Genomic DNA, 23,968 nt, shown 5'->3' with positions numbered 1-23,968 from the left:
TCCACTGAACACACGAAATGCAATCCGTCCCGTTCCCCCTCTGCAGTGCAGCGTGTCTGCTGTGTACAGGTGTTGGAGCCTCTCTGCTGGCAGCCTGTGTGCTCCTGAACAAAGCCTGCTGTAAATCTCTGTCATATTACACATTCCCTGTGCGGCCCGGAGGACAGCCCGTCTTTGTTCGAGCCCAGGATCCAGAGCCAGGAGCCAACGGAGAGGAGCTTCGTACGGAGGACGGCAGGCGTGTGAATGGAGGCACACAGAGGGGTGAATGGAGCACATGTGCCCCGTACAGAACACTTACATACAGCACAGGTGCTTCCAGGTGAGCAGAGGCCACCAACCTACACACTCCCCACACAGAGAGAAGAGGTGTAAGCAGCTGATTTACTCCAGTGATGCTTTTAGTCTAGTTTAGAGACACAGAAACATTCCTCTCCACTTCTTTGACAACCACAGTATCTAGTTTCTTCTTCAGATTTGACATAAAAATACATCACGGGGAGTTTATAAGATACAACTATATTATTAAAGATGAAACCATTGGTTCCCAAACTCTGAGTCTGAGGCCCAAAGAGGTCAAATGATCCAATACGTCACAAATTTGATACAACAGACGCTTTGTGTTCTCCTCTTCTCCTCCCTGATCCATCATCTCACGACCCCTCAGGTTTATCACCTGAACTAAACCACTGAAGAAGCCTCATCAGTGAAAGCTCTGCACCTTATAACCTTCATGATGTTCCCTTTAGCGTCCCCATGAGCCACACTAGTGAGCCAGCAGGGCCGAGGAGCCGGCCCACCTAAATGGAATGCGGCCGTCATTAATTGCACCTTTTTTTCTGCTGCAACACGTCAGACTGAGCTGAGCTGACAGGGGGGGGGTTTGTCTCTCCGCGAGGACAGAGTTGAGCGCGTGGCGCCCCCTTTTGACGATTAATTGAAACAGCGTATCCATGACAACACGCCTGTAAAACACTACCACGTGTGAATGCTGCATTTAAGGCAAAACAGGACACACAATTTACATCAAGCGTATCAAATTTATTTTGTCTCCATCATCACACCTCAGACTGAATCTTGCTTATAAGAATACGTGTGTGTGTGTGTGTGTGTGTGTGTGTGTGTGTGTGCATTCATACTGTGTATTTAATTTTTATTTCTTTTGTAATAAAAAATAAACAAAATATAATTTCAAAAATCACATCACTTCCCCCACATGTTTCTTAATAGGAATGTCGTAGTGTAAATACCATACTTATGTGGTCAGATTGCAGCACTTTTGGTCAAAATAACAAAATAACACATTTCTGATAACATACTGATATATTTCTTCTGTTATTATTATTATTGTTGATGAAATCTGGGCCTACACAATGAAACAAATATCTCCACAGGTCACCCACTTGTAATAGCTTTGAGACTTACAGGACACCGTATACAGGATGGTGTTGGGAGTCAGAGAGCGGTACAGTACAGGAGGCATTTCGGTGATATAACACTTGACAGGTAATGTGTAAAACTTGATATACCAGTGAATGAATGAATGGAGGTACCAAAGGTTTTATTTTTCTGTCCCAGTCACAGCATCAGTTGTAACTCCGCTCTAGCGTCCCTCACACACAGTTGCTGTACTTCTGCACTTGCTCCCGGATCTCGTCCCGCACCACCGTGGCGTTTTCCTTCAGCTCGTCCAGCTCCATGCGCTGCTTCTGCATCCGCTGCTCGTTGCTCTTGAACTTTTTCTCCAGTTCTGCAACCACAGGGAGCGAGACGGGGTCAGCGTGGGGAACGTCTGCAGCTCAGCGCCAAACAAGGCTCATTTCTACTATCCCAGATATATCCAACACGTAGCAAAGCAGTAGTCCTATTTGGCTCTGAGACTCTACGGGCAAAATTTTGAGATTTCTTTCAGAAAAAATGGAAAGAAAATGTCAAAAATACCCATTTAGGATTTTTTTTAATGGCAATTTGTCTGCAGATTATTCCGACATTTATATCTGGGCCATTTTCTCGAAATGATCATTTCCTCTGAGCCGGAGGCAGAAATATCTACTTCAGTGGCACTTCCATACTCCAAACTCTCATTGTTCTGAAGGTTTTTACAAAAGGGGGGTTTATTAGTCATTCAGAGCCTGATTCATCAGTCATCAGTGACTCATGACTGACTGTGGCTACGAGGAAACGTAGAGTCAGTATTTAATCACAAGATAACAATTTCCTCCACTTTCCTCCACGCTCTATTTCAGATGTCACCATATTCTCACAGCAAACCATTTACTGTTTTATCACACCACCTTATACGGAGTCATGCTAAACTGTACACATGTTTCCTGTCTGTATGCAGCCCACATGCTTCATCTACTCACTCCTGAGTTGTTCTATCCCCTTGCTGGCTTTGTTGAGGAGGTCCTCTGCCTCCTTCTTGATATCCTTGGCCTTCTGGTTGACACTGCCCAGACCTCCAGACTCCCCACCGAGAGAGTCCACCTTCACCCGCAGGTCCTGGTACTTTTTCTCAGTGTCGTTGAGGCTCTGAGCGACGACACAGCATCCTCAGTTATGATCTTGCATTATTCACCGTTAACAAAAGCCCCGGTGCTTTCATGCCATGTGCGGCGTTTCAAAATAAAAGCACAGACACGACTCACCTGCTCCAGTGAGGATGCTAGGCGCGTGGCGTTGTTAGCCTGTGCTGTGGCGTCCTTCGCCATCTGCCTGTTCTGCTCCGTCTTGTTCCTCAGAGCCTCCACCCCGATGGAGAGGTTTTTTAAACGCATCAGGACATCCATCTGCTTGTCCTCCAGCTGCGACAGCCTCTCATCCACCTGGAAAGGAAAACGACACATGAAGAGTTAATCTGCTTTTATGTTGTTTTATCTGTTTTTATGTTGTTTTATCTGTTTTTAAAATGTCTGATACTGTCAGATATAAAGTGCATTATGAATAAAATGCATTATTATTGTTATCAAGTGGGCTAGTGGAGACATAACGTGCTGGAAAGAAAAATCAGCACTTACAGTAAAGTGCTCTACAGGCAGGTGCTCCTTACACACCTCCACATATTATCCGACACAAACACACCTGAGCTGTGGCGTTCCTGGTGCTGTTCAGGTTGTCGCTGGCCTCCTTCAGGGCTGTTCTGGCTTTCTCTATGGCCTCCTCAGACGCTTCCAGCGCCTGTCTGGTATTATTGGCTGTATCCTTCACTCCCTCTGCTCGGCTCCTGCACAGCGACACCAGAAACCAGACAGATGTTTGGACAGGTCGTCCTCAGTAATGACCACATGTTGTGATCAATGTAGTGAATTAGATTAAAATCAACAATGGCAACAATAAAAGTCAACTCAAAAATCTAAAGAAAAAAAAGTCTCGATGGCTTTCCCCTCAAGATAAACATCTTTAAAACACGACACCAAGTGACAGAGAAATATTACAAATCAATCAAAATATTATAGTGCTGTAAAACTTAGATATAATCATTTAAAATATGTTAACTGGCCACTTGAGGACAATGGAAACAAGTTTAAACACAACAGTGACATATTAAAGCAAAAGCTTGATGTTTCTCTCATGTTTGTCTCTCTGACCTTTAATCTGTGCAATGAACACAGTTTAAAACTGTTATCACAGCAGTATTTATATACATGTTTTAGAACATATTTATATATTTTCATGCATACGTGCATGTGTGTATGAATGGTTCTCTTTTTAAGTATTTTTCAAGCATCACTTCAGGCAGTGCACCTGAAGTTTGTTGTGTATATACATATATATATTTATATATATATTGATAAAGTATATATAAGGCAATGACAATAAAGGAATCTTAAATCTTGAATCTACAAAGGCTGCAACAAAATCGTTTGAGGAAACTGCAACTCCACCAGACTCCATTGACAAAAACAGTCATTTAACCTTGCAGAACGAGTGAGCGGCTGGCCTTCGTCTGCCTCGATCAGTTAGTTTGATTGTGTTAACCTGCTGATTATAAGGTTAGTTTACAGTATGCATGTTCTGTGTGTGTCTCTATAACCTCCACAGCCTGTTTTTATCAACTGCTGATGTTGTGGCCTTTGATTTGACCTTATTCTTGTCTGGGCAGCACGAGTGTTCAGTTTGTTACTGACTTGGCATCTTTAGCTTTGTCGAGCAGCTCCTTGGCTTTGCCGATGTACCGCGAGGTTTCGTTGACGATCCCCTCGACGTTGGTGAGGTTGGAGATGCTGTTCTTTATCTGCATGATCATTTTGTCCAGACCGGTCCTGTTGACCGGCAGCGTGATGGCCAGGACCTGCAGAGCCACCTTCTCTATGCTCTCTGGATCTGCCCCCTCCTCTGGACGCCAAGAAAGGGAGGACGGAGAGGAAATAAATGCAAAACACGGACAAACATATCAGAGCAAATACAAAAAATAAGAATCATCTAAACTTTTCGAGTGACAGCAAAGACAGAGAACATGAACATACCAGTGAGGAAGTCTTTGATCTTCTTAATGAAATCTTTCAGCTTCTTGTTGTTATTTTCAAAGTAGTCCTTCTTCTTCTGAGCTTTCTCCAGCGTGTTCATCGCCTGGTTCTTCACATCCTGTGTCAGAGCGGCGATGTCCTGGAGCTGGACACAGGAAACCAAAGAGAAACTCAGAGAAACTGCTCACTTTATGGACCGGAGTCACGGCAGACAGAGTCTCTCTGACACTATAAAAAACAAAGAGAAGCTCTCAGCACCTTTCTCGCCACGTTCTGCATCTCCTCGTTGGCCGCGTTGAGACTGTCGCTGGCGTTCCTGGCGAGATTCAGCGCCACGACAGAAGCGCTCGCCGTCCCGTTGCATCCCTCTCCTCCACACACTCGGTTGCCCTGATCGTCACGGCAACCGGCACCGCCGCACCGGCTGTCTGAGCAGCTGCCGTTGACAGCGGTGTTGCTGTGACCGCCGCACACCTGGAGGGGGGCGACGGCACGGGGGTCAGAGGTCAAAACACATTCAGAAGCAAGTGGAAGCAAAAACTATTTTTATGGATTGAAGCTGCTCTTGTTCTTCTGTAAGGGGTGATAATAATTATCATTAATCATCAACAATGATCAATATGGTCTGTGTATAATATATCTATTATTATCTTTAGTCAATTACGTCCTTTAGTTTGAAAATCAATGTGTAATTTTCTGTTTTTGAGGCCTGTTTTTATCTCGAGGTGATGAATCTAATAACCAATAAAACCTTTTTGTTGTACAACTAATGACAAATACTGTGACCTTTTATTGATTAAAACAGCTTTTAGTTATTCTGTTTTTATATGTGCTTCTTGGTAATGTGGCTGAGATTACATGTACATCTTTATTGCATTTCGAACTTTAAATGCTGTTACACTTGATAGCCTGACATTCTGTTTTTATATCCATTTGTCCTACATAGTTTGATCTTTTTAAAAAAATCTATTTTCCTTATCTTATACAGAGCCGCAGAATTTCACCACAAGCGTACATCCAGAGAGTGACAATAAATAATATTTACAATAATAAAAACAATCAAATCTTATTAAAAATAATCAACCTTGAATCTACTAACCTTCACTATGGGGTTCACCAGATAGCCTAAAGAAGCTACACAGAAATAATTTACACATTTCCCCTTTTTTTAGAGGGGGGGGGGGATAAGAGTTAGTCCCATGTGTCATGTTTGTACGGATGGCTGCGATTTAGAAAGAGCTCCGTTAGTTACTTATGGACCTGATGTGGCCACTAGATGTCACTGTAAGAGCACAAGCATGTCAAACTAATTAACAGTAATGAGAGAAAACAAGAGCTTCGTCTCGTCATAAAGCCACAGTCATGGTATCAGAGAACTACAAACTTTTAATCTGCACTTAAATGATTAACCACAAGCATTATTTCTGGCCGGTTTAATGCATTTTGGTCACTCTTTCCTTACTGCTGAACCCGACAGTGAAGATCAGGATTCGTCTCCTCAGAAAAATCACTTAAAATGAATTAAAATTTACCTTAAAAGCAAATCATATTATTAAATTATCATATCATCCACCTAGAAATGAAAATGGAAATGACCGAACGCGCTGCCTACCTTGTGACTGAGGTGATGGACCTTCTTATCCAGGTCGTGAGCTTTCTGCTGCAGCTCGTCTAGCGACTTGTTCTGAGCAGCCAGAGCGCGGAGGAACTTGTCCTTACTGGCGTCCAGCAGGTCCTCGGTGAGTGAGCGGGTTTCTGTGGACTGCCCCACAGGACTGGAAGGACCCGACACTGAAGCGTTGCATTTCCCCTCAGCCTGCAGTGACTCCCGGTAGTACCTCTTCACCTTCTCAAACTGATCTGTGAGGAAACGGGAGCAAAGTCCTTTAATTTCCAGCTTTTTCACAATGTTTTACAGCAGCTTCATTGACATTAACTGCATTTAATTGTGGACACTTTACTGCTTTATGGTCTGTTATTTGTTTGCAGTCTTGAGGTTTTTCTCGCACACACCTGAAAAGCCTGCAGTGAGGAAGTCGTCCAGCAGTCGTTGTTTCTGAGCCACGGTGGTGTTGACGTCCCTCAGCTCTCTCTCTACTGCACTCAGTGTGCGTCTCAGCGCCTCCTCTTCCTGTGCTGCTGTATTTAGCTCTCTGGAGACGCTCATCAGACGCCCGTCGGTCATGGCGATCTCAGCCCTGGAAGACGCACAGCAGGATATTTCACATAAGAGGCGCAAATATATAAAGGTTTCTCTTGTTGTTATCAGTTTTCAGTTTGGTTAAGTTTAGGCACCCAAACTACTAAAAGATCATTGTTTGGTGTACATTAAAGACGTGGGTGCAAATAGCATCTGCCTTTATATAATATGGACTTCCAAACGCTCTGTGACGTCACCTCAGGTCATCGATGCTCTGTCCGATCAGCTGGTGGATCCTGTCGCTGTCCTCTGTGCTGACCAGATCCTGCACCTGCTTCAGCTTCTTCTCCAGCTCCTTGATGCGCGTGTCCCCGACCCCCGACGGGACCCCGCTGTCCAGGATCTTCTCCACGGCGTACTGGATGTGTTCCAGGTCCCTTCTGATCTGGCACACCGCGTCGTCCCACAGCTGGAAGCACGGGTGACACTGGACACACTTGGGGAAGGCGCCGGTGAAGCCGCGGGCACATTCATCACAGTGCTTCCCCGCCGCTCCTTCCCTGCACTTGCACGCCCCCGTTATTCGGTCGCACTGGGAGATCTCTGAGCCCAACAGGTGGCAGTTACACTCTGCATGGAAGGAGGGATGAGGGGAGGGGAGAAAGGTAGGAAGGAGGGCACAGGTGGAGACGACAGAGAGGAAAACACAACTTTAAAGCTGACGGCCCACCCGTCCGGCTTCATGCTCTGATTTCATCTTGCAGGAGCGAAGATGGGTCAGCGGACATCTCACTCTCATCGTACCTCCAACAAATAAATGACTTTGCCTGTGCATCTTTTGACTTTGTGTGGACTCCCTCTTGTTACAAAGGGGCCATCCACTAATTAGAAGGTGTGGTTTGATCCCGGCTCCTAAAATCTGCATGTTGAAGCATCGTTGGGAAAGATGCCGAACCCCAAATAGCTCCTGAAGTTCACACTACACAAATCAATTAACCTTTACAACTTATAAGCCAAGTTTGTAGCTGTTATGAGAATTGCCATCCAAGGACATGCTCACGAATTGCCAGACAGAGTGGCAATCGAGGGTGTGCTCTGCAACGGTGTGAAGCCTCATATCTACAAGGACAAGAAGAAGTTCTTACGCCAGTAGATGATCACAACGCCCATTATAAAACCTAACTGGATATGCTCACCAGGGGAGCCTTTTACTCTGTAGCCTCTGTGATGTTGTTGCACTGTTGAACGCTCCTCTTGCATGCAAGATTAAAACTTTGTTATAATTCACAAGCTGGCTCCAATCTCCTCTATCTAAAGAAGAAGTCTTTTGACAGTAGCAGATACAAGAAAACATCTACTCAGCAGCAGTCAGCAATACTTCTTAATGATTCTTCATAATTTCTTTATTGTATTTTTTATTTAACCTGTTTTAAGAGATTAACAATCTCTTTTTCAGGGAAGACATGTCCAAGACAGCCTCACAAGAATAAACAGCACATAGCAAGAAAGCACAGAACATAAAAGATGTACATTAGAACGTGTAAATGTGAAGACAGACTAATTAACATGGACTAGACGGAGGTGAGTTACCTTGACACTGCACCCGTGGGTCTCCCCAGTGGAACTGCTCACACTCGGTGCACTGTTTACCTCCAAAGCCCGTTTGGCAGTAGCACTGGCCGGTGAACTGTGGACACAGATCGAAAGACAGTTTTCTTTTTTTTAACATTATATTCGTACCTTTTGGGTGCGAAAGAACAAAGACTCAACATCCACCAATCAGGGGAAAAACAAAAAGAGGTATAGTACTTTTTTATAGTAATATAACTATATAAGTTAAATAATATAAGTTTTCTTATTAATTTGAGCCTGATAACTTTGAAGGAATTGCATAAAAGTGTTCCCTGAATTTATCTGATTTCCCTCTGACCACATTACATTTCCTGTAACCATTTTCATTCTTTTGCACCTCAACGCAATCACTCCCTGAAGCTTTATCCTTAAATTTAACTAACATGACAGCGACTTCCTGGTGCAGTCATGTGACCCAGCGTCAATTTGTGTTCCCAGGACTTCCTAATTAAAACCTCTGACACAACTACCTGATTTTAAACAGCTTGTTTTTGTTAATAAAAGGTGAGTTTCAAACAATCTAACAACTCTAACACTGTCCTAGATTACAGTTAACCTGTCCTGACTGTATTTTACGAAGAAGTTGATATGAAACAGCTTTGATCAGATATCAGATATCTTAGTATCTCAAAAATTAACACACTTGTTTATTTCAGTGAACTTTGTAAAGCACTATGAGACACTCTGTTGTGATATTGGGCTATACAAATAAAATTGAATTGAATTGAATTGAAAAATAAGTTCAGAAATAAGTTCCTCGTGGTCCATTTAGTCTGTTTTATATCCCCCATCATTTTACGTAGAGGAGAAAAGGGCTCCTATGGGTTAATGTGACGCAGTACTCTCCATCTTCAGGCTTCCTCACCATGTTGCAGTGGGCTCCCAGGGCGTGCTGCGGGTCGCAGCCGCAGGGCTCACAGCCTCGTTGCTGTCCGTAGTTCCAGTGGTTGGGAGCGCACTGGTCACAGTTATGGCCGGCCACGTTCTCCCTGCAGGGGCAGGCTCCGGTCACCCGGTCACAGTGACACTGTCCGTCGCTGCAGGCAGACTGGATGGTGCCGGCAGTCACACAGGTGCAGCCTGAGCGCAGAGAATCACATGCAGAGAGACAATAATAATAATAATGATAATAACAATAATAATAACAATAACAACAATGATGATGATGATGATAATAATAATAATAATAACAATACTAATGATAATAAAAGTCAGATTCAGATTCAGAAATTACAGGAAGCCAAACGCTGGGGGTAAGATAATACACTTTGAGCTCTGTTAGTGGTTAAAATGCACTTTAACGTTTACTGTCGTCACTTACGTCTGCAGTCGTGGGCCAAGGCGTTGCCATAGTAACCGTGCTGGCAGTGGGCGCAGGTCGGCCCGTCGGTGTGGTACAGGCACTTGAGGCATTTGCCGGTCCTGGGGTCACACGCCTCGGGGTCCTGGGTGTCGATGTTGTCGTTGCACCGGCACGGGAGGCACTGCCCGCCAGGCTGCTCTGGGTTGCCGTAGTAACCGGGGGCACATTGGTCACAGCGGGACCCTGTGGGGGTAAATTAGGAACGTGTCTTTTCACTGTCAGGCTCCAGCAGAGGGTCGAGTTTTGTGTGTTTCACCGCAGCATCACAGTTTTGTACTCTATCGGTGAGTTGAGGACAGTTTCCTACCAGCGTATCCTTGTCTGCAGTTACAGATGATCTGGTTGGAGGCGTGGTCGGCTGCACAGGAATGCCCGTTAAAGTGATCCGAGCCGGGGTTACCAGGGCACGGGCAGGGCCGGCAGTGCTCCCCTGAGCCGAGCACCGGGTTTCCAAAGAACCCGTCCACACAACTGCGACACGTGAGAGAAACATTTACAATCAGTCTGACAACCCCGGAAGAAGTTTACTAACGTCTGACGCCGACTCATCCGTACCGTTCACAGAAGTGTCCCGCCGTGTAGTCCCTGCAGTCCCTACACTCCCCGGTGCGGGGGTCACAGAGGTCTGCGTGGCCGTTACACTGGCAGGGGCTGCAGCTGGGGAAGCCCCACTGGCCCGGCTGGCAGTCTGAGCACTGACGCCCGGTGGCACCCTGCCTGCACTGGCACTGTCCCGTAACTGGGTCACACTGGTGGCTCAGGGAGCCCTCCGAATGGCAGTCACAGGCTGGACAGGGGGGAGGGAAGGCATTTAAAGGGTTATTCACTGTTTTCTACTGCCAAACACTGCTTGTGCTTCTTACCAGAATCAGGGACAAAAATATACAGAATTATTTGAGAGTGTGTGTTGTACAGGTTCTATATATTCTATAATATTTATTTTTGCTTATTAAACATATTAAAGGGGATCTGTCTTACCAACTTACAGTATCGTACTTATTAAACAGAAATAAACAAAAACCAAAGAGGGAACCTTGTTAATGTACGAGCACACATGATGGATGAGTCATATGAGCTGCTTGGTGCGTTTCCACTGAAGAGACTAGCGTCTGAATAAAGAAGTTCCAGGGAGATTATTTTACCTCCAGAGAAAGGTGGGTAAGTGCTTTTCCAGAGAACATTTCTGATGAGTTAATCAGTTGCCGCATCTTGTTTTATTTTCTTCACCTCAGACCTACTAGAAGTGTGTGTCTGCATCTGCACAGAGCCTGTGTAGAGCTGCAGGTCTGAGCTACACTCACACTAAACCGACCCGACGGCGGACAGGATTCGCTTTGTGACGCCTTCCTGCAGGCTTGTGTGGAGGTATGAACGTGTTTAGTTGTATTTTAAAACATAGCTGCCCTGAAATGATCAGAAAATAACATTTTATTTCTCTAATTTCCTGCTTTCTTCTTGTTAACGCTGCTCTCCTCATACATCAGCCGACTAGTTTGCCTCATCTTCATGGGTATATAGTCTGTGGCAGACTTCTCTGCTTTCTTAATATTTTTTGAGGCATGAACGAAGGTGTTATCATAGAGCAGACTCACCGGTGCAGCCACTCACGCCAAAGCCGTAGGTTCCCGGCGCACACTGGTCGCAGCGCCGCCCCATCACGTTGGGCTTACAGCGGCACTGACCTCCCACCTTATCACACTCGCCACTGAGGGAGCCCTGAGGGTCGCACTGACAGGCTGCACACCAGCACAAAATATTCAAGTCATTCAACAAGTTTCCAAACAAGATGCTCTAAATGTGTTCTTGTTTGTGTGTCTACTTACGCAGAGCGCCGTCGTGGATGATGGATGAGATACTGCAGATGAGTTTGGAGCACATCTCTGCCAGGGCGGGCATCGGCGTGATCATGAAGGAGTCCAGGCACATGTAGCGAATCATCTCCTCCCGCCGCTGCTCTGCCTCCGGCTCGGTACCTTGGAAGCCAGGAAGCTCGGTGTATTTGGGGGTCAGGACCAGCTATGAGGGAAAATAAAGGGTAAAACAGAGAGTATTACACTGTAGTGTGTAAATAGGCTTTATTACAGCTGCAGTAAAGTCAACTTTCATAGTGCAGAAAAGATATAAAATGCATCTCACAGACAGCAAAAAGCTCTAAAAGCCAGAGTTTTGTCAAGATTTTTCTATAAATGAGATTTATATTGCTAGGAAATGATAATGGCCACTAAAAGGAACAGTTAAATGCTGTTTTAAGTCTTTAAAAGTCTCAAAAAGTTCATTCTAAGCGTAGATAAATTCTACATTTACATCATCCCACCACTAGGGGGACACCTCATGTTTCTGCCGCTGTGAGTCTGGGCTCTTAACCTCACGGTGATGTCCAAGAGTACTGCGAGCCTTTGAGCAGACTTGGGGATGGATAATGAGGGTGGTGGGCGCCTCAGCTCACCGAGTCAATGAGAATGAAGGCGGTGAGATGTCTGTGTGAGACCCCGTGACGCTGGAACCTGATCGAAACCACGTAGCGGTTGCTGGGCTCGAAACAGAACGGCCGGGGCATCTGGATGTACCTGCAGAACACAGAAGCACATGAAACAGATGGATGCACACATATTCATCCACATACAGTCTGTCTGACTCTACTGCTCTCTATTCTACACCGTCTCTCTCTTCCTGCTCTCTTTCTCTTACTTTTTCTCTTTTAACTAATGGGCTGAACACTCTGCAGACGTCATGCCACCTCGCCTGGGGGGTGACATTCACAGGGCTTACAGTGAATCCAGCAAAGTTGAAAATGTGTCGGCTTTCGGTAACTTTTGCCTGACGCTGAATAATCCGCAGCTCCTGCAGCACTTTTTATGGGCTGATGTCAGAACTAGGGGTGTGGAGATAGTGACGGCTGTTCAAAAATAAAACATGTTAAATCATGTTAATAACACATGTGGCAAGGATCTGAAAATATATACTAACACTAACACTTTGTTCCAGACAGAGAGGACAAAGTGTGTGAGGGCACTTAAGGACGCGGCCAGTGGACGTTAAATCACAGAGTGGTTGAACTCTCGTGCACCTTTGCACAGTTATGGCTAAAGGCTTTTTTATTCCACCTCCTTATACTCGTTTTATGAGTGTAGAACATTTACCAAGAAAGAGACAAAAAGCAAAATAAAAGCAAAGATGAATTTGATGGATAGCATTATTATTATTATTACTATATTCATATTTTCTATGGATATTGTGATAAATAATATAAGTCTGATATCATGACTGCATTCAGCCGAGGTTTGATTATTATTTTAAGGACTTTTAGTACTTAGTTTTCATTCTTTCCTGTTTTATTTTGTAGTAGTCTTGTCTTGTTTTCCCCTGTTTCCTCCCCTTGTGTGTTTTCAGTTTGTCATCAGTGTCCGGTTGGTTTTCGTCCTTGTGGTTAACTCCTGTGTTCTTTAGTTCCTGTTCTCTGTTCTCCTGCCAGCTTTATTTTATTTTATTTTTTTGCAGTAAAGCCTCTGAAGACCTGCCCATGTTTGTCCTCCTCCCTTCATCCGCGGCGACCGACCCCCCCCCCTTCACTGTGACATGCTCTTAAAAACTGAAAGATTATGTTGGATACATGAAAATTCCTGTCACGTCGGTGTTTGTGATGTTCGTTATATTTTCATTAATCCCCCACAGAAGACATACTTCTTTACTTTGTTTATTCATGTTTGTCATGTATATAATATTATATATATATATAAAAGTCCCACAAACAAACAAAAAAAGGAAAAAGTTCCACACTTGCAAGTGTAACTGGACTAATTTCGATATTTTTACCAATAACTTTTCTATTATTGTAGTGAAAATGTTTTAGTTTCTACTTAATTAGACTTTTTACACTTCTGTTTGTGTGATCTATCTGTTTTGTACGTGTTTCTACAGTACATGTAACATTTCAGCTCAGTACATGTTGACTGTGACGCTTTGGTGCCGTTTTCCTGCCTCCACGCCTGTTTCCACTCCATCTGCTCTCTACCTGCGTTCAGCCTCCACCCCTCCGTCTGTGTTTTTCGGCTCACTTTGCTAATTGGTTTTGGCTGACGGAGCGACCGCAGGATGGAACGGAAGGCGAGCTTCGGTCGGCCGAGGCGGCCAGATCCGGGCAGGACCCGACCTCTTAGTTCCAGATGAGTTCAGACTCTGAAAGGCTTTTCAGCGGGTTGAGACTAAACAGTCTTAGTGTCAAGCTTTGCCCTGTTTTCATCCTACATCCTATTTTTCTGTTGCTTCCTTGATTTCTTTCCAGGGATAATTAACACCTAATCTAGTCTGATCTGCAGTAATCTGTCTAATGTGTTGACTTTACAGCAGTGCAATGAGCTTTTCACAGCAATATGATGTAAATATTACCCTGGAAACATTTAATATGAGGCCTTTAATGGGCCTTTAGACTAACAGGAGGACAATCAAATGTAAATAGATGAACAGATGAAAAATAAAACTGTATATGTCCAAAAAAAAGTGTATTTAGATCATTTCAGGTTGATTATCATCCTGCTATCAAGTCTTAAGTCTCGGAGTTTGTGTCTTCACTTTGAGGATCAGCAACTTTACCAACTGTGGTTTGAGCTCAGCGGAGCCTTAAAAACATCTAAACTAGCATCTTTTTTTCACCTGTTCCCAGTGAGGAGAGAGCGTAGGTGTCTGCTTTCTCTCTCTCACCACACCGGAGCGTCATCCTCAGTGGCCTGACAGCGATTTTCTGCCAGAAATAATCACTACGTAGACGTAGAGGTCATTTGTCAATGCGCTCATTAAGACCCAAGATAAAAACTTCATATTGAAATCTCTCAGTCAAGTAGATGACGTGTTATAATCTCGTTTATCTTTTATTTTTAAAAATAGAGGGGGGAACTAATGCCAGGAGAAGGTAAATACAGCTGCTCCAGCTGGATGTACGACCTCCCTGCCAGACTGTACCGCTCTCTGCTCGTCTCCGACAGATTCACATTTTTCCACAATCTAAACCGCGGTAAACAAAGCCGCTGCATTCCTTTCATATATCACTGTAGCTCATTCTCACACAGGGTTATGTACTCTGGTATGTTTGCCGTCCTACCGGCGAATCAATAGTAAGAAATACAGCACGTCTCGGAGAAATAAGAATACACACAGCAGCCTTATTCACACAGACGTACAAGCCAGCGCAGGTTTCAGTGAAAAAGTGTGGTGATGCAATTCTTTCCCGAGCTATAAAACAACACAAACTATGTCAAAACACCTGGGAGAGGTGAGTAAACATACGGAGTGCACACACACACACACACACACACACACACACACACACACACACACACACACACTCATACAAGTGTTGGTACCTGTTGCGGTGCGGCAGGGTCACTGTGTACAGCTGTTCAGTTGGCAGGAGGTTTCCACACCGGAGGCTGGACGGCAGCAGGACAGACGTTATACTGACTATGGCCTCCCAGTCCTCTGTGGACTACACACACAAACACACATACAAATACACACACGGGTTGGTTCAGAAGACCTTCACCTCCAGTATTGTAAAAGCTGGAGCCTGTTCTGATATATTTTGGGTTTGAAATGCCTATCCATCCACTGTCTGCACTATCCTCTATTGTCTTATCCTTTTAGGGTCGTCGGGGGGGGGGTATTAGGCGAGAGGCAGCACCACCCTGGGCTGGTCGCCAGACAATCACAGGGCCGACACATAGAGACAGACCACTCACTCACACCTACGGGCAATTCAGAGTCGCCAATTAACCTGGAACGTGCAAACTCCACACAGAAAGGAGTGGAAACACATCAGTGACATGTTAAAGAAAAGGTTTGATGTTCTGGGACGTACTAAAGTTAGATGAGAGGAGTGATGTTACTCTTTCATGCGTCTATCTCTGAGCAGGCAACTGGTGGAGACTCCAGTACAAGCTACAGTGCAAAGGCTGCAACGAAAGTGCAATTAAGAGTGTGACAAAATTATCAAAAGGATCCCTACAGATCGTAAAATTACTGTTATACAAAACCCACCAGACTCCATTGATAAAAACAGTAATTTTACGATGCAGAACACGAGTGCCTGGTGTGCTGATGCCTTGATCGGTTAGCTCGTTAGCGTTTTTGTATTTTACACAGATATTTTTAAAAAAATATTGTTTAAAACACCAAAGTCACACATATGCAAACTAACCGATCACAGCAGCAGTAGACATGCGGCTGAGAGAGGCCAGGTAAAATTACTGTTTTTGTGAATGGAGTCTGGTGGGTTTGAATAGAGGAATATAACGGCTGTTTCTGGCAGGTCTGTCTCTGTAAGGATCCTTTCTGTAATGTTGTCAGACACTTAAAATAACAATTTCAACCTGTTAGTGGGGAAAACAAGCACTTTTAGTGGACATGCTTTTTAAAATAACCCATTACAGCCAATCATTTTGTACCTTCCAATCACTTTGAACCAACACTATGTAAAATCTGGGCCCAGATTTGCAGTAGAATTCGTCTTTAACTAGATCAAGGTCCACTTAGAGACAAACCTCAGGTTCGTAGCGGATCATGATGTCGTACTCCATGGCGTAGGGGATGTTATCGATGGTGAACACCAGGCCGGCACCATCTTTGACCCGAGCGAAACCAGGTCCCGTCCACGACACCATGTGGCTGGGAGTGCGCTCTCTGTGAACGGTCCTCACGTCCGGCTGAAAGACACCAACAAATAATTTCCTTTTTGTACAATTACCAGCTCTACTTTACGACGCTCTCTGCTTCCTCTTAGTAAGCGTCACCTTTCGGCTCTTTCCGTGGCTCTGCACCATAAGGGGCCCTGAATAGAAAGCCTAACATCATCGTATCATTTTGAAATCAAACTTCTCGTAGTGACTTTTTTTCAGTGTCATACTATAAAATCATGACGTTTGAAGGGACGTTTTTTGATAATTAAAGTGCAGGTTTCATGCTGTTAAAGACAAATGATTGATGCAGATAGATAAACATGATCTGTGCTACTCTTGCTTGCTTTGCCACAGCCTGCAGTGTGTGTGTATATATATATATATATATATATATATATATATATATATATATATATATATACACATATATATATATGTGTGTGTGTGTGTGTGTGTGTGTGTGTAAGTGCATTAAGTGATGATTAGTTTGGGCTGAGGTTGATTCCTACCTCCTAACCTCCATCACTTTCCCAGTAGTTTTTGATAAAATGACACATGGGAGCTTTACGTTGTTCTTGGGAGGCTGAAGTCTTTAATTGTTGTGTAAAGATTATTAATTCTTAACAAACTGAATTACTGCAACCACCACTCACTCGCCACGCACACCTTACGCCCTAAATGTACCAGTAAAAGTAGCGAGAAGTGTGTAGAAGTGCATTTATTCAATCGCAAACTGATGCTAACTGAATGTAAGGTGTTACTAGCCACCACTGCAACATTTACACACACTCAAAAGGTCTTTTTTTCCCACTTGATTTAATATTTGAAATGATTAAATTAATTTGACAGCCAAGCATTTAATTGCGAAAAATGAAGCAGAAGTTTTTGAGCCGTGCGTGTCGACATGTGGGCTTCTATCACCGTCAGGCGTCTTTTAATGCCTCACATGATCACCACTCACAGCCTCGCCATGGCCCTTTATTAGCTACTGTGGGCGGAAAGATTCGCTCGAATGTAATGACCACCATTAATTTCTGGAGAACATCATGAGTACGTCATTCAGCTTGCTACGGCTTTTAGAACATCCCTACTGGGATAAACTGCCCTACGGGATTCCTTTATCCCTTAACTCTTCAGAGTCTCGGACCGCCCGTCGGCGCCAAAGACACAAACACAAAGAAAGCAAGCTAAACAGTTTTAATGGGAAACACAAAGGTAAAATGAAAAGTAGTAAAAAACGGCCATTTTACCCCAAGACTCTGGAGGGTTAATGCCTCTAATTATCCCTAAAATATGTGAAGTACCATATACTTTTACTCTTTCAGGCCTCTGAACACTGATTCTTATCACCTGTTCTGGATAAAAGGAGGCAATTTCAAAAAGGAGAAATATCCCCTAATAGCTCCTGACACAAAAGGACAGTGAGGAGAAGATGTACTTTGGAACCACTAACCTACGATATCCAGTTCTTTGTTCGATAATTGTTTGATTTCCAAAAACACTGAGCTGTTTTAAGGGTTTCTCACATTTCTTTAACATCCCAACCCTTGGGTTCTTGTGTGTGTGCCATCCTACTGTTTGCTGAAGCTGGCGGATGCGTCTCAGCGCCGCCCGGTGTTGCTGCGAGTTGGCGATGCGCCGGTGACGCCGGTGCCTCCTCAGCTGGTTGCTGAGGTGCTGAACACAGTCGGTCTCTGCCTGAGGACGAACTTTACCCTGCGGGGAGGAAGAGGAGGAGGAAGAGGGTTCATGCTAGCATCCATCATACGTAGAACTTTTTACAGCAAAACTTCTTATAAGCAACAGGTAAGGCAGCTTTATTTATAGAGCACAAGAGAAACTCAGAGAGCTTGACCTTTAAAAAGAGACATCAAGTAAACTAAGACATATTTTTATACATGCCCACAACACCCACACACTAACACAGTTCAAGCCCGAGAAAACAGTCACGTTTTCACTAAAAGCACCTTCACCAGCTCCTGATCTCATTCTGGGAACAACCAGACAGCCACAGTCTGGGTGCTCATCCTGCACAGCTGAAATTGTTGTAGCGTAACGGGGGAGAAACAAAGAACGTGAGGCAGAGAGTGTGATTTTCGGTGTGTGTGTGTGTGTGTGTGTGTGTGTGTGTGTGTGTGTGTGTGTGTGTGTGTGTGTGTGTGTGCTGTACGGTGATAATCAGCTGTGACAGGTTGGTATCTGTGCTACCGTCTGGTGTTTCACACAGAAACGCAGGTATCTTTGACTGTATCCTGCATGTTCTGTAGCTCTTTTCTGACCTTCAGCACGAACGCTGACTTTCCATCCAGCACCACAGACAATAGCACACATATCTCCAAACAGTATGAAGTCAATACTTGCCATTTTTTCCCCACATTCCTTTCACGCGGATGTTGTAACTGTGGAGTGTCTGAGCTTGCCCCCGAAGGGAGGAGGAGGAGGAGGAGGAGGAGGAGGAGGAAGGGGGGGTGGAGTGGAGGAGGCAGAGGGTCTCCTTAGAGCGGAAGAGGACGGAGGTGGGTGGAGGGCGGTGAAGGAGACGGCGAGGAATGCGAGAAAGCGGGCGGGCAGAGATGGAGGAGGATAGAGGAGGAGGCATAGGGGAGAGAGGTGAGGCTGAGAGGTGGGTAAGATGAGTGAGTGACAGCAGGAGGAGGCCTCTCACATATTAACACACTTCAATGTTGTGTAAATTTCCCTTTACTGAATTAACAAGAAAAAAAATAACCTGTTTACTCTGTGAAATGTTGTGTGATGTAATTCAAAGTGTGAGAAACATTATCTCTACTGGTGGTAAAGGGGAAAATACACGTTCCCTGCGGCTGCTCTGTGATAAAAAACTGATGTTTTTGAGTTTATGAATTCAGAAATGCACCTTTTTGACAGTTTCAGCCTCATTATGGACTCTTAAATGAACATTAAAACCAATGCAGCAGCAGGAGAAGCAGAGATATCATTTAACCCTTTAACGCCACGTGTATTGTATTTGATTCATACACCTCTACATCATTAGTTTTGTGTTTTTTGTATTTTATCTGTGTTTTATACGCTTTGTTTGCTCAAGACAAACAAACTGTGAGCAATAAATTGCACAAAAATGGCGGATGTAGCACAAAATATATAAATTAAAACTTTTTAAACTTCAAAAAATGTGTCAAAAGGTTCAATAAACACTCCAGTCTCAAACAAATAAGATTCATTTCATGGTTCAGGCTTTAAAGGGTTAATTATTTAACGCGCAACTGAAACAAATATTGGCAAATGTATTATTCACGGGTGTTGCAGTGATGATCGTGCTTAAATTAGATCCTAAGAGACGATGTTATCAAAAAAAGAAGCAAGAAAAATGATAATTATGAAGAAATATGGAATTAAAAGTTAGTCAAATCTGAAGGGAACTAATTCAAAGTAACTGATCTGTATCGTTAAATCAATTATTTCTGCGCTGGCTTTTGGATTGAATTCAGGTTATTAATGACATGATGTGGACGAATGAACTGAAGAGTGAATTCATGAACTGTAATTAAGGAATAAATTGTATCTGTAATGGCATGACGTTAAATATCGTTAAGAGGGAGCCTCTGCAGTTTGACCTGTGTTTTAAATCACCCCCCTTTTCTCTCTCCTGTCCGCCTCTTGACTGCAGACTGTCGGATAAACCTAATAAATGCACAAATCAATGTGTGTGTGTGTGTGTGTGTGTGTGTGTGTGTGTGTGTCAACAGTTCATTGAGGGTAACGTTGTGCAGTCGTGATTTGTGATCTTAGTTTAGTGTTTAACTAACGAAGCAGAAAAACAGCAATGTTTAAGTTGTTTGTTTTAACTGCTCAGGACTTTGAAAACTCAATTATGAAGCTTCTTGACGATTCGTAGGAAGATGGATGATAGATGTACTTTATTGATCCCAGACTGGGAAATTGTAAATCATCACTGCATCTAAATATCTGGATATGTGACAGTAGCTCTTAATGGCCTTCGTATTTTATTAAACTGCTCCTGTAGTCACTCGTGATGCGCAGAGTTCTGCATGTGAAACACCACATTTGGAAAAACTGCCTTTGGTTTTTGTTCTGCACACTTTCATCTGAACACATTCAAACGTTGTACCTTGTGGTCTTGAATGTGACATTTTGTTGTCTCCTATTTCTTGTTAATTATTTTCGACATCATTTCCTCAAGATTTAAAATGAATGAATGAAGCATCCAAACAAGGCCACACTTGAACTCCCCTCACAAAGACGACCTTGGTGGAGTCAGATCGACAGGAAATCTCCCTCCACTGCAGTCAAAACACAGCCCAAGGCTCCATGTTTGACCTGAAGCTGCACGGCGTGTGCGACGTACAGCAGATGGACTTAAGAAGATTAGACGAGGAAGTGTTGAGACTTGTCTCATCCATGCAGAGCTCTGCGGTCTGTGACCTTTTTCTAGTTACTTCCTGAGGACAAAGACTGGGTCACACAGCTCACTGGTCCAAGGACACAGGAGACGGCCTTGTTGTAGATATACAATATATTTAGTCATATTGCACCATCCATCCTGGGGGTGTAGCTCAAAGAAGCGAAGAATCAAGAGAATAAATAAAATCAGAGATTAAAAGAAGCGAAATAGAACCAAGCGATCAAATAATATATAATAATAATAAAGAAACAAAAGAGGCTAAAAACAGTTTTAAAAAAAGAAGAGTGCCGGTTAGTTGAAGAACAGGTTTTTTAGGATGCTACAAGCTGAACATACCACTCAAGTGTTTGTGCCATAAGTAATGAAGCTAGAGCCAGGAGACAGTTAGCTTAGCATAAAGACTGAGATCAGGTCAGACATGACGGTGGCAATGATTCCAATGAGCCTTCGAACAAATCTTATATTTCAGCTTCTTCTCAGCACTTTGTGGCACCAACGCAGCCACTTCCACTCTTTCTCTGAGGGTCTGTTGTCGGTGTGAACTATAACGACCTGAAATGTGAATTAGTGAGCGACACTGAATCGTAGTCATGTGCTCACCGGTAGTGCAGCGTCACCAGGGGAGTGTCCGGCGGCGTCTTCGGCCTCGTATTTATAGTAGTCCAGCGGGGCACAGAAGTACCCAAGCTGGACGTCTGAACACTGTCGACCAACCAGATGCTTCCTGCAGTCACACTGGCCGTTCTCCATCATGCACCTGAAGAAGAAGGAAAGGAAAAGCTTAAAAGGGAAGTTCATCGACTTCTTCATTCCCGTACGCTCTCTTCTCTCAGGTGCAGATGTCTCTTTCTCTACGGCATATGTTCAAATATATAGAAAACATTTGGAACATCTAAACCTGTTGTTGAAGGCTCCACCGAAGTCACAGTCACACGGTCTGCAGCCGGCCAGGTCGTTGCTGAGCCCCCAGTATTCAGGCTGCAGGGATGGAAATAAACCTCAAAACCTCCTCGAGCAGCTTGCACAGTTGTTATGATGCAATGTGTTCATTTCAAAGCGTCACTGACACATTTATTTGCTCTCCCTTGTTGGTGAAAAGAAAATCTCTGCCTCAGTATTGAGTCATTGTTTTGCAGGTGTAACAAAGTAAAACAGTTCAGGCTTAATTGTGCAACAAGTTTTAGAAGTTAGGAAGTTTTCTTCTTTAAATATGCTTGAACCTGATAGCGCTACTCATGCATGAGATCCTTTGACAGAGTTAGGACGGCAGTCGTTACTCACCAGACACTGGTTGCAGTAGCGGCCAGTGACGTATCTTTTGCAGGAGCAGTCGCCGCTGATCTGGTCGCAGGGCGCTCCCATCATGATGATACCTCGAGGGTCGCAGTTGCAAGCTGATGGAGACGCAGATGTTATTTACAGATCTTAAATGCAGATCGTGGGGTTTTTATATTCCTTCTCTTTGGACACAAAGTGTTGTTAGTTTACATACGCTGACAGCCCAGCGGGTCGTTCTGGCTCAGTCCGAAATAACCTTCCTTGCAGTCGTCGCAGCGAGTGCCTTTGACGTTGGCTTTGCAGCGGCACTGCCCTGAGATCATCCCCATGTCCAGGTCGGTGTGGCTGTCACACACTCCTCCCTCCAGTGACCCGACCGGGTCGCAGTCACAGGCTGGAGGGCAGAGGGCAGACGGAGAGCGTGAGTAAAGGAGGAAAAGACTGAGAGGCAGAAACAAAGGGACCTTGAATAGAGAGAGGAAATTATTTTGATTCATAAAAGAGTGTGTGTGCAGACATGTTATGTTCGAAGTGTTACCTGTTAAGGTGTTAACTTTAACACATTTATGTGATTTTAAGGTCCCCTATTACCCAAAATGTGCTTTTTAATGTCTTTTCAACATAAACGTTTGCCCCTGGTGCCCCTGTAGACCCTCAGACTGGGAGAAAAGACCGTCCTCTCTCTTTGTCTCCTTGCTTTTTGATGCCATAAGGGGATCATGTGACCTCCTCCAGCCCTTCAGCAGGCCAACTGGCCCCGCTCAACCGAAAAACCTCCTGAATCCACCTCACTGTTTTTTCCTCCCTAACACGAGCTGCTGGCAACACGAAGACGAACTAAGTGTCTGGTCCGTTCTTCTAAAACAGAGCATTCAAACAGCTGCTATGAGAAAAATGAGATGTTTTTCGAACATTAAACCAAGTAAACATGTTCTGGTGGGACCTCTAAACACGAGAATGAATACGAGACCTTTAAAACAAAATGAAACATTGTGCCAAAGAGTTGAGATAACTGCTGCTGTTTTCGATGCAGTCTCAAGGATTTCAGACAAACAAGGCCGGTCACTGCAGTAGTAATGAATAAGAACATCCTTGAGACAAATGTGCTTGCACAGGAAACAAATTAATTCATATCAGCACACTAGCAAATGTTTTTACTAACAAAAATGTTTTATACTCAATACTGGACTTAATTCAGATAGAGACGACTCACCAACACACACCCGTGGGTCCCTGATATCCTTATTAGGGTCTTGGTAGTAGAAAGGTTTGCACATCTCACAGTTGCGCCCCATGGAGTTGTGCAGACAGTCGTCACACACTCCTCCGCTGATGTTGCCGGTGGCCAAATACACCGCCATGTCAAAGTGGCACTGGTTTGAGTGGCCGTTACAGTTACACTCTGGAGAAACAAGCCAGTAAATGAACAAATGAAGAAACACGGGGACATTTCCAAACCTTCGAAAACATTCATGCATTCACGTGTGTGTTTCCACCTCTGCAGGTGTGTGGGTTCTCCGCCTCCGCTGGTCTCCACGGCAGGTCGTTGTGGAAATCTCGGCAGCGCTCACAGTTCAGACCCTCTGTATTGTGTTTACACACACAGCGACCGTGGATCTGGCCAAGTGATGGGCAAAAAAGTTAGTGTGAGCACTCTTGTCTTCTCTTTGGTCCTGCAGCACATACGGTGCACATCATAGTAATAAATGATTATTCTTGTGACGAAGTCCACCGGCTCACCATGCCGCTCTCCCGGATGTCGACGCCCGGCACCGGGGCGCACTCCGAGGCGTGTCCGTAGCAGAAGCAGCTCCCTCTGACCACCAGCTCATAGATGGCGTAGTAATATTTCTGCAGGACATCGAAGCGCCGGTCCAGCAGGTCGTCTCCCAGAGTATTGAGCTTGGTGAAGTTGATACGCAGGTTGGTGATACGCAGAAGCTCTATCAAGGAGAAAAACAGATTCATTTGGTTTGATTTGTGTATTTAAATATGTTCAGGTGCTTTAGTTTATATCCA

The 23,968-nt window shown here is 44.3% G+C and overlaps 1 protein-coding gene across 2 annotated transcripts in view; it reads right to left on the bottom strand.

The window, feature by feature from the left end:
- Positions 1–1,020: 1,020 nt before the first annotated feature.
- The window catches only part of lamb2l (laminin, beta 2-like), a 44,007-nt gene continuing 21,059 nt past the window's right edge, over positions 1,021–23,968 (bottom strand). For both annotated transcript variants that reach the window (XM_070838791.1, XM_070838792.1), the window contains exons 8-35: positions 23,690–23,892; positions 23,446–23,566; positions 23,163–23,351; positions 22,164–22,343; positions 21,953–22,065; positions 21,570–21,649; positions 21,272–21,428; positions 17,845–17,985; positions 16,135–16,296; positions 14,959–15,080; positions 12,048–12,168; positions 11,425–11,617; positions 11,194–11,337; positions 10,157–10,388; positions 9,909–10,072; positions 9,560–9,784; positions 9,104–9,318; positions 8,197–8,293; positions 6,864–7,236; positions 6,480–6,664; positions 6,079–6,326; positions 4,725–4,940; positions 4,467–4,611; positions 4,128–4,335; positions 3,082–3,223; positions 2,649–2,825; positions 2,367–2,532; positions 1,021–1,750 (exon numbers count right to left, since the gene is read on the bottom strand). In XM_070838791.1, coding sequence (XP_070694892.1) covers positions 1,614–1,750; positions 2,367–2,532; positions 2,649–2,825; positions 3,082–3,223; positions 4,128–4,335; positions 4,467–4,611; positions 4,725–4,940; positions 6,079–6,326; positions 6,480–6,664; positions 6,864–7,236; positions 8,197–8,293; positions 9,104–9,318; positions 9,560–9,784; positions 9,909–10,072; positions 10,157–10,388; positions 11,194–11,337; positions 11,425–11,617; positions 12,048–12,168; positions 14,959–15,080; positions 16,135–16,296; positions 17,845–17,985; positions 21,272–21,428; positions 21,570–21,649; positions 21,953–22,065; positions 22,164–22,343; positions 23,163–23,351; positions 23,446–23,566; positions 23,690–23,892 — 4,856 coding nt within the window. In that variant the 3' untranslated portion in view covers positions 1,021–1,613. The remainder of the gene's footprint in view (positions 1,751–2,366; positions 2,533–2,648; positions 2,826–3,081; positions 3,224–4,127; positions 4,336–4,466; positions 4,612–4,724; positions 4,941–6,078; positions 6,327–6,479; positions 6,665–6,863; positions 7,237–8,196; positions 8,294–9,103; positions 9,319–9,559; positions 9,785–9,908; positions 10,073–10,156; positions 10,389–11,193; positions 11,338–11,424; positions 11,618–12,047; positions 12,169–14,958; positions 15,081–16,134; positions 16,297–17,844; positions 17,986–21,271; positions 21,429–21,569; positions 21,650–21,952; positions 22,066–22,163; positions 22,344–23,162; positions 23,352–23,445; positions 23,567–23,689; positions 23,893–23,968) is intronic.

Source organism: Pempheris klunzingeri, chromosome 11, assembly GCF_042242105.1.
Source record: "Pempheris klunzingeri isolate RE-2024b chromosome 11, fPemKlu1.hap1, whole genome shotgun sequence".
NCBI lineage: Eukaryota > Metazoa > Chordata > Actinopteri > Acropomatiformes > Pempheridae > Pempheris > Pempheris klunzingeri.
This window is presented reverse-complemented; position numbering and strand designations above follow the sequence as displayed.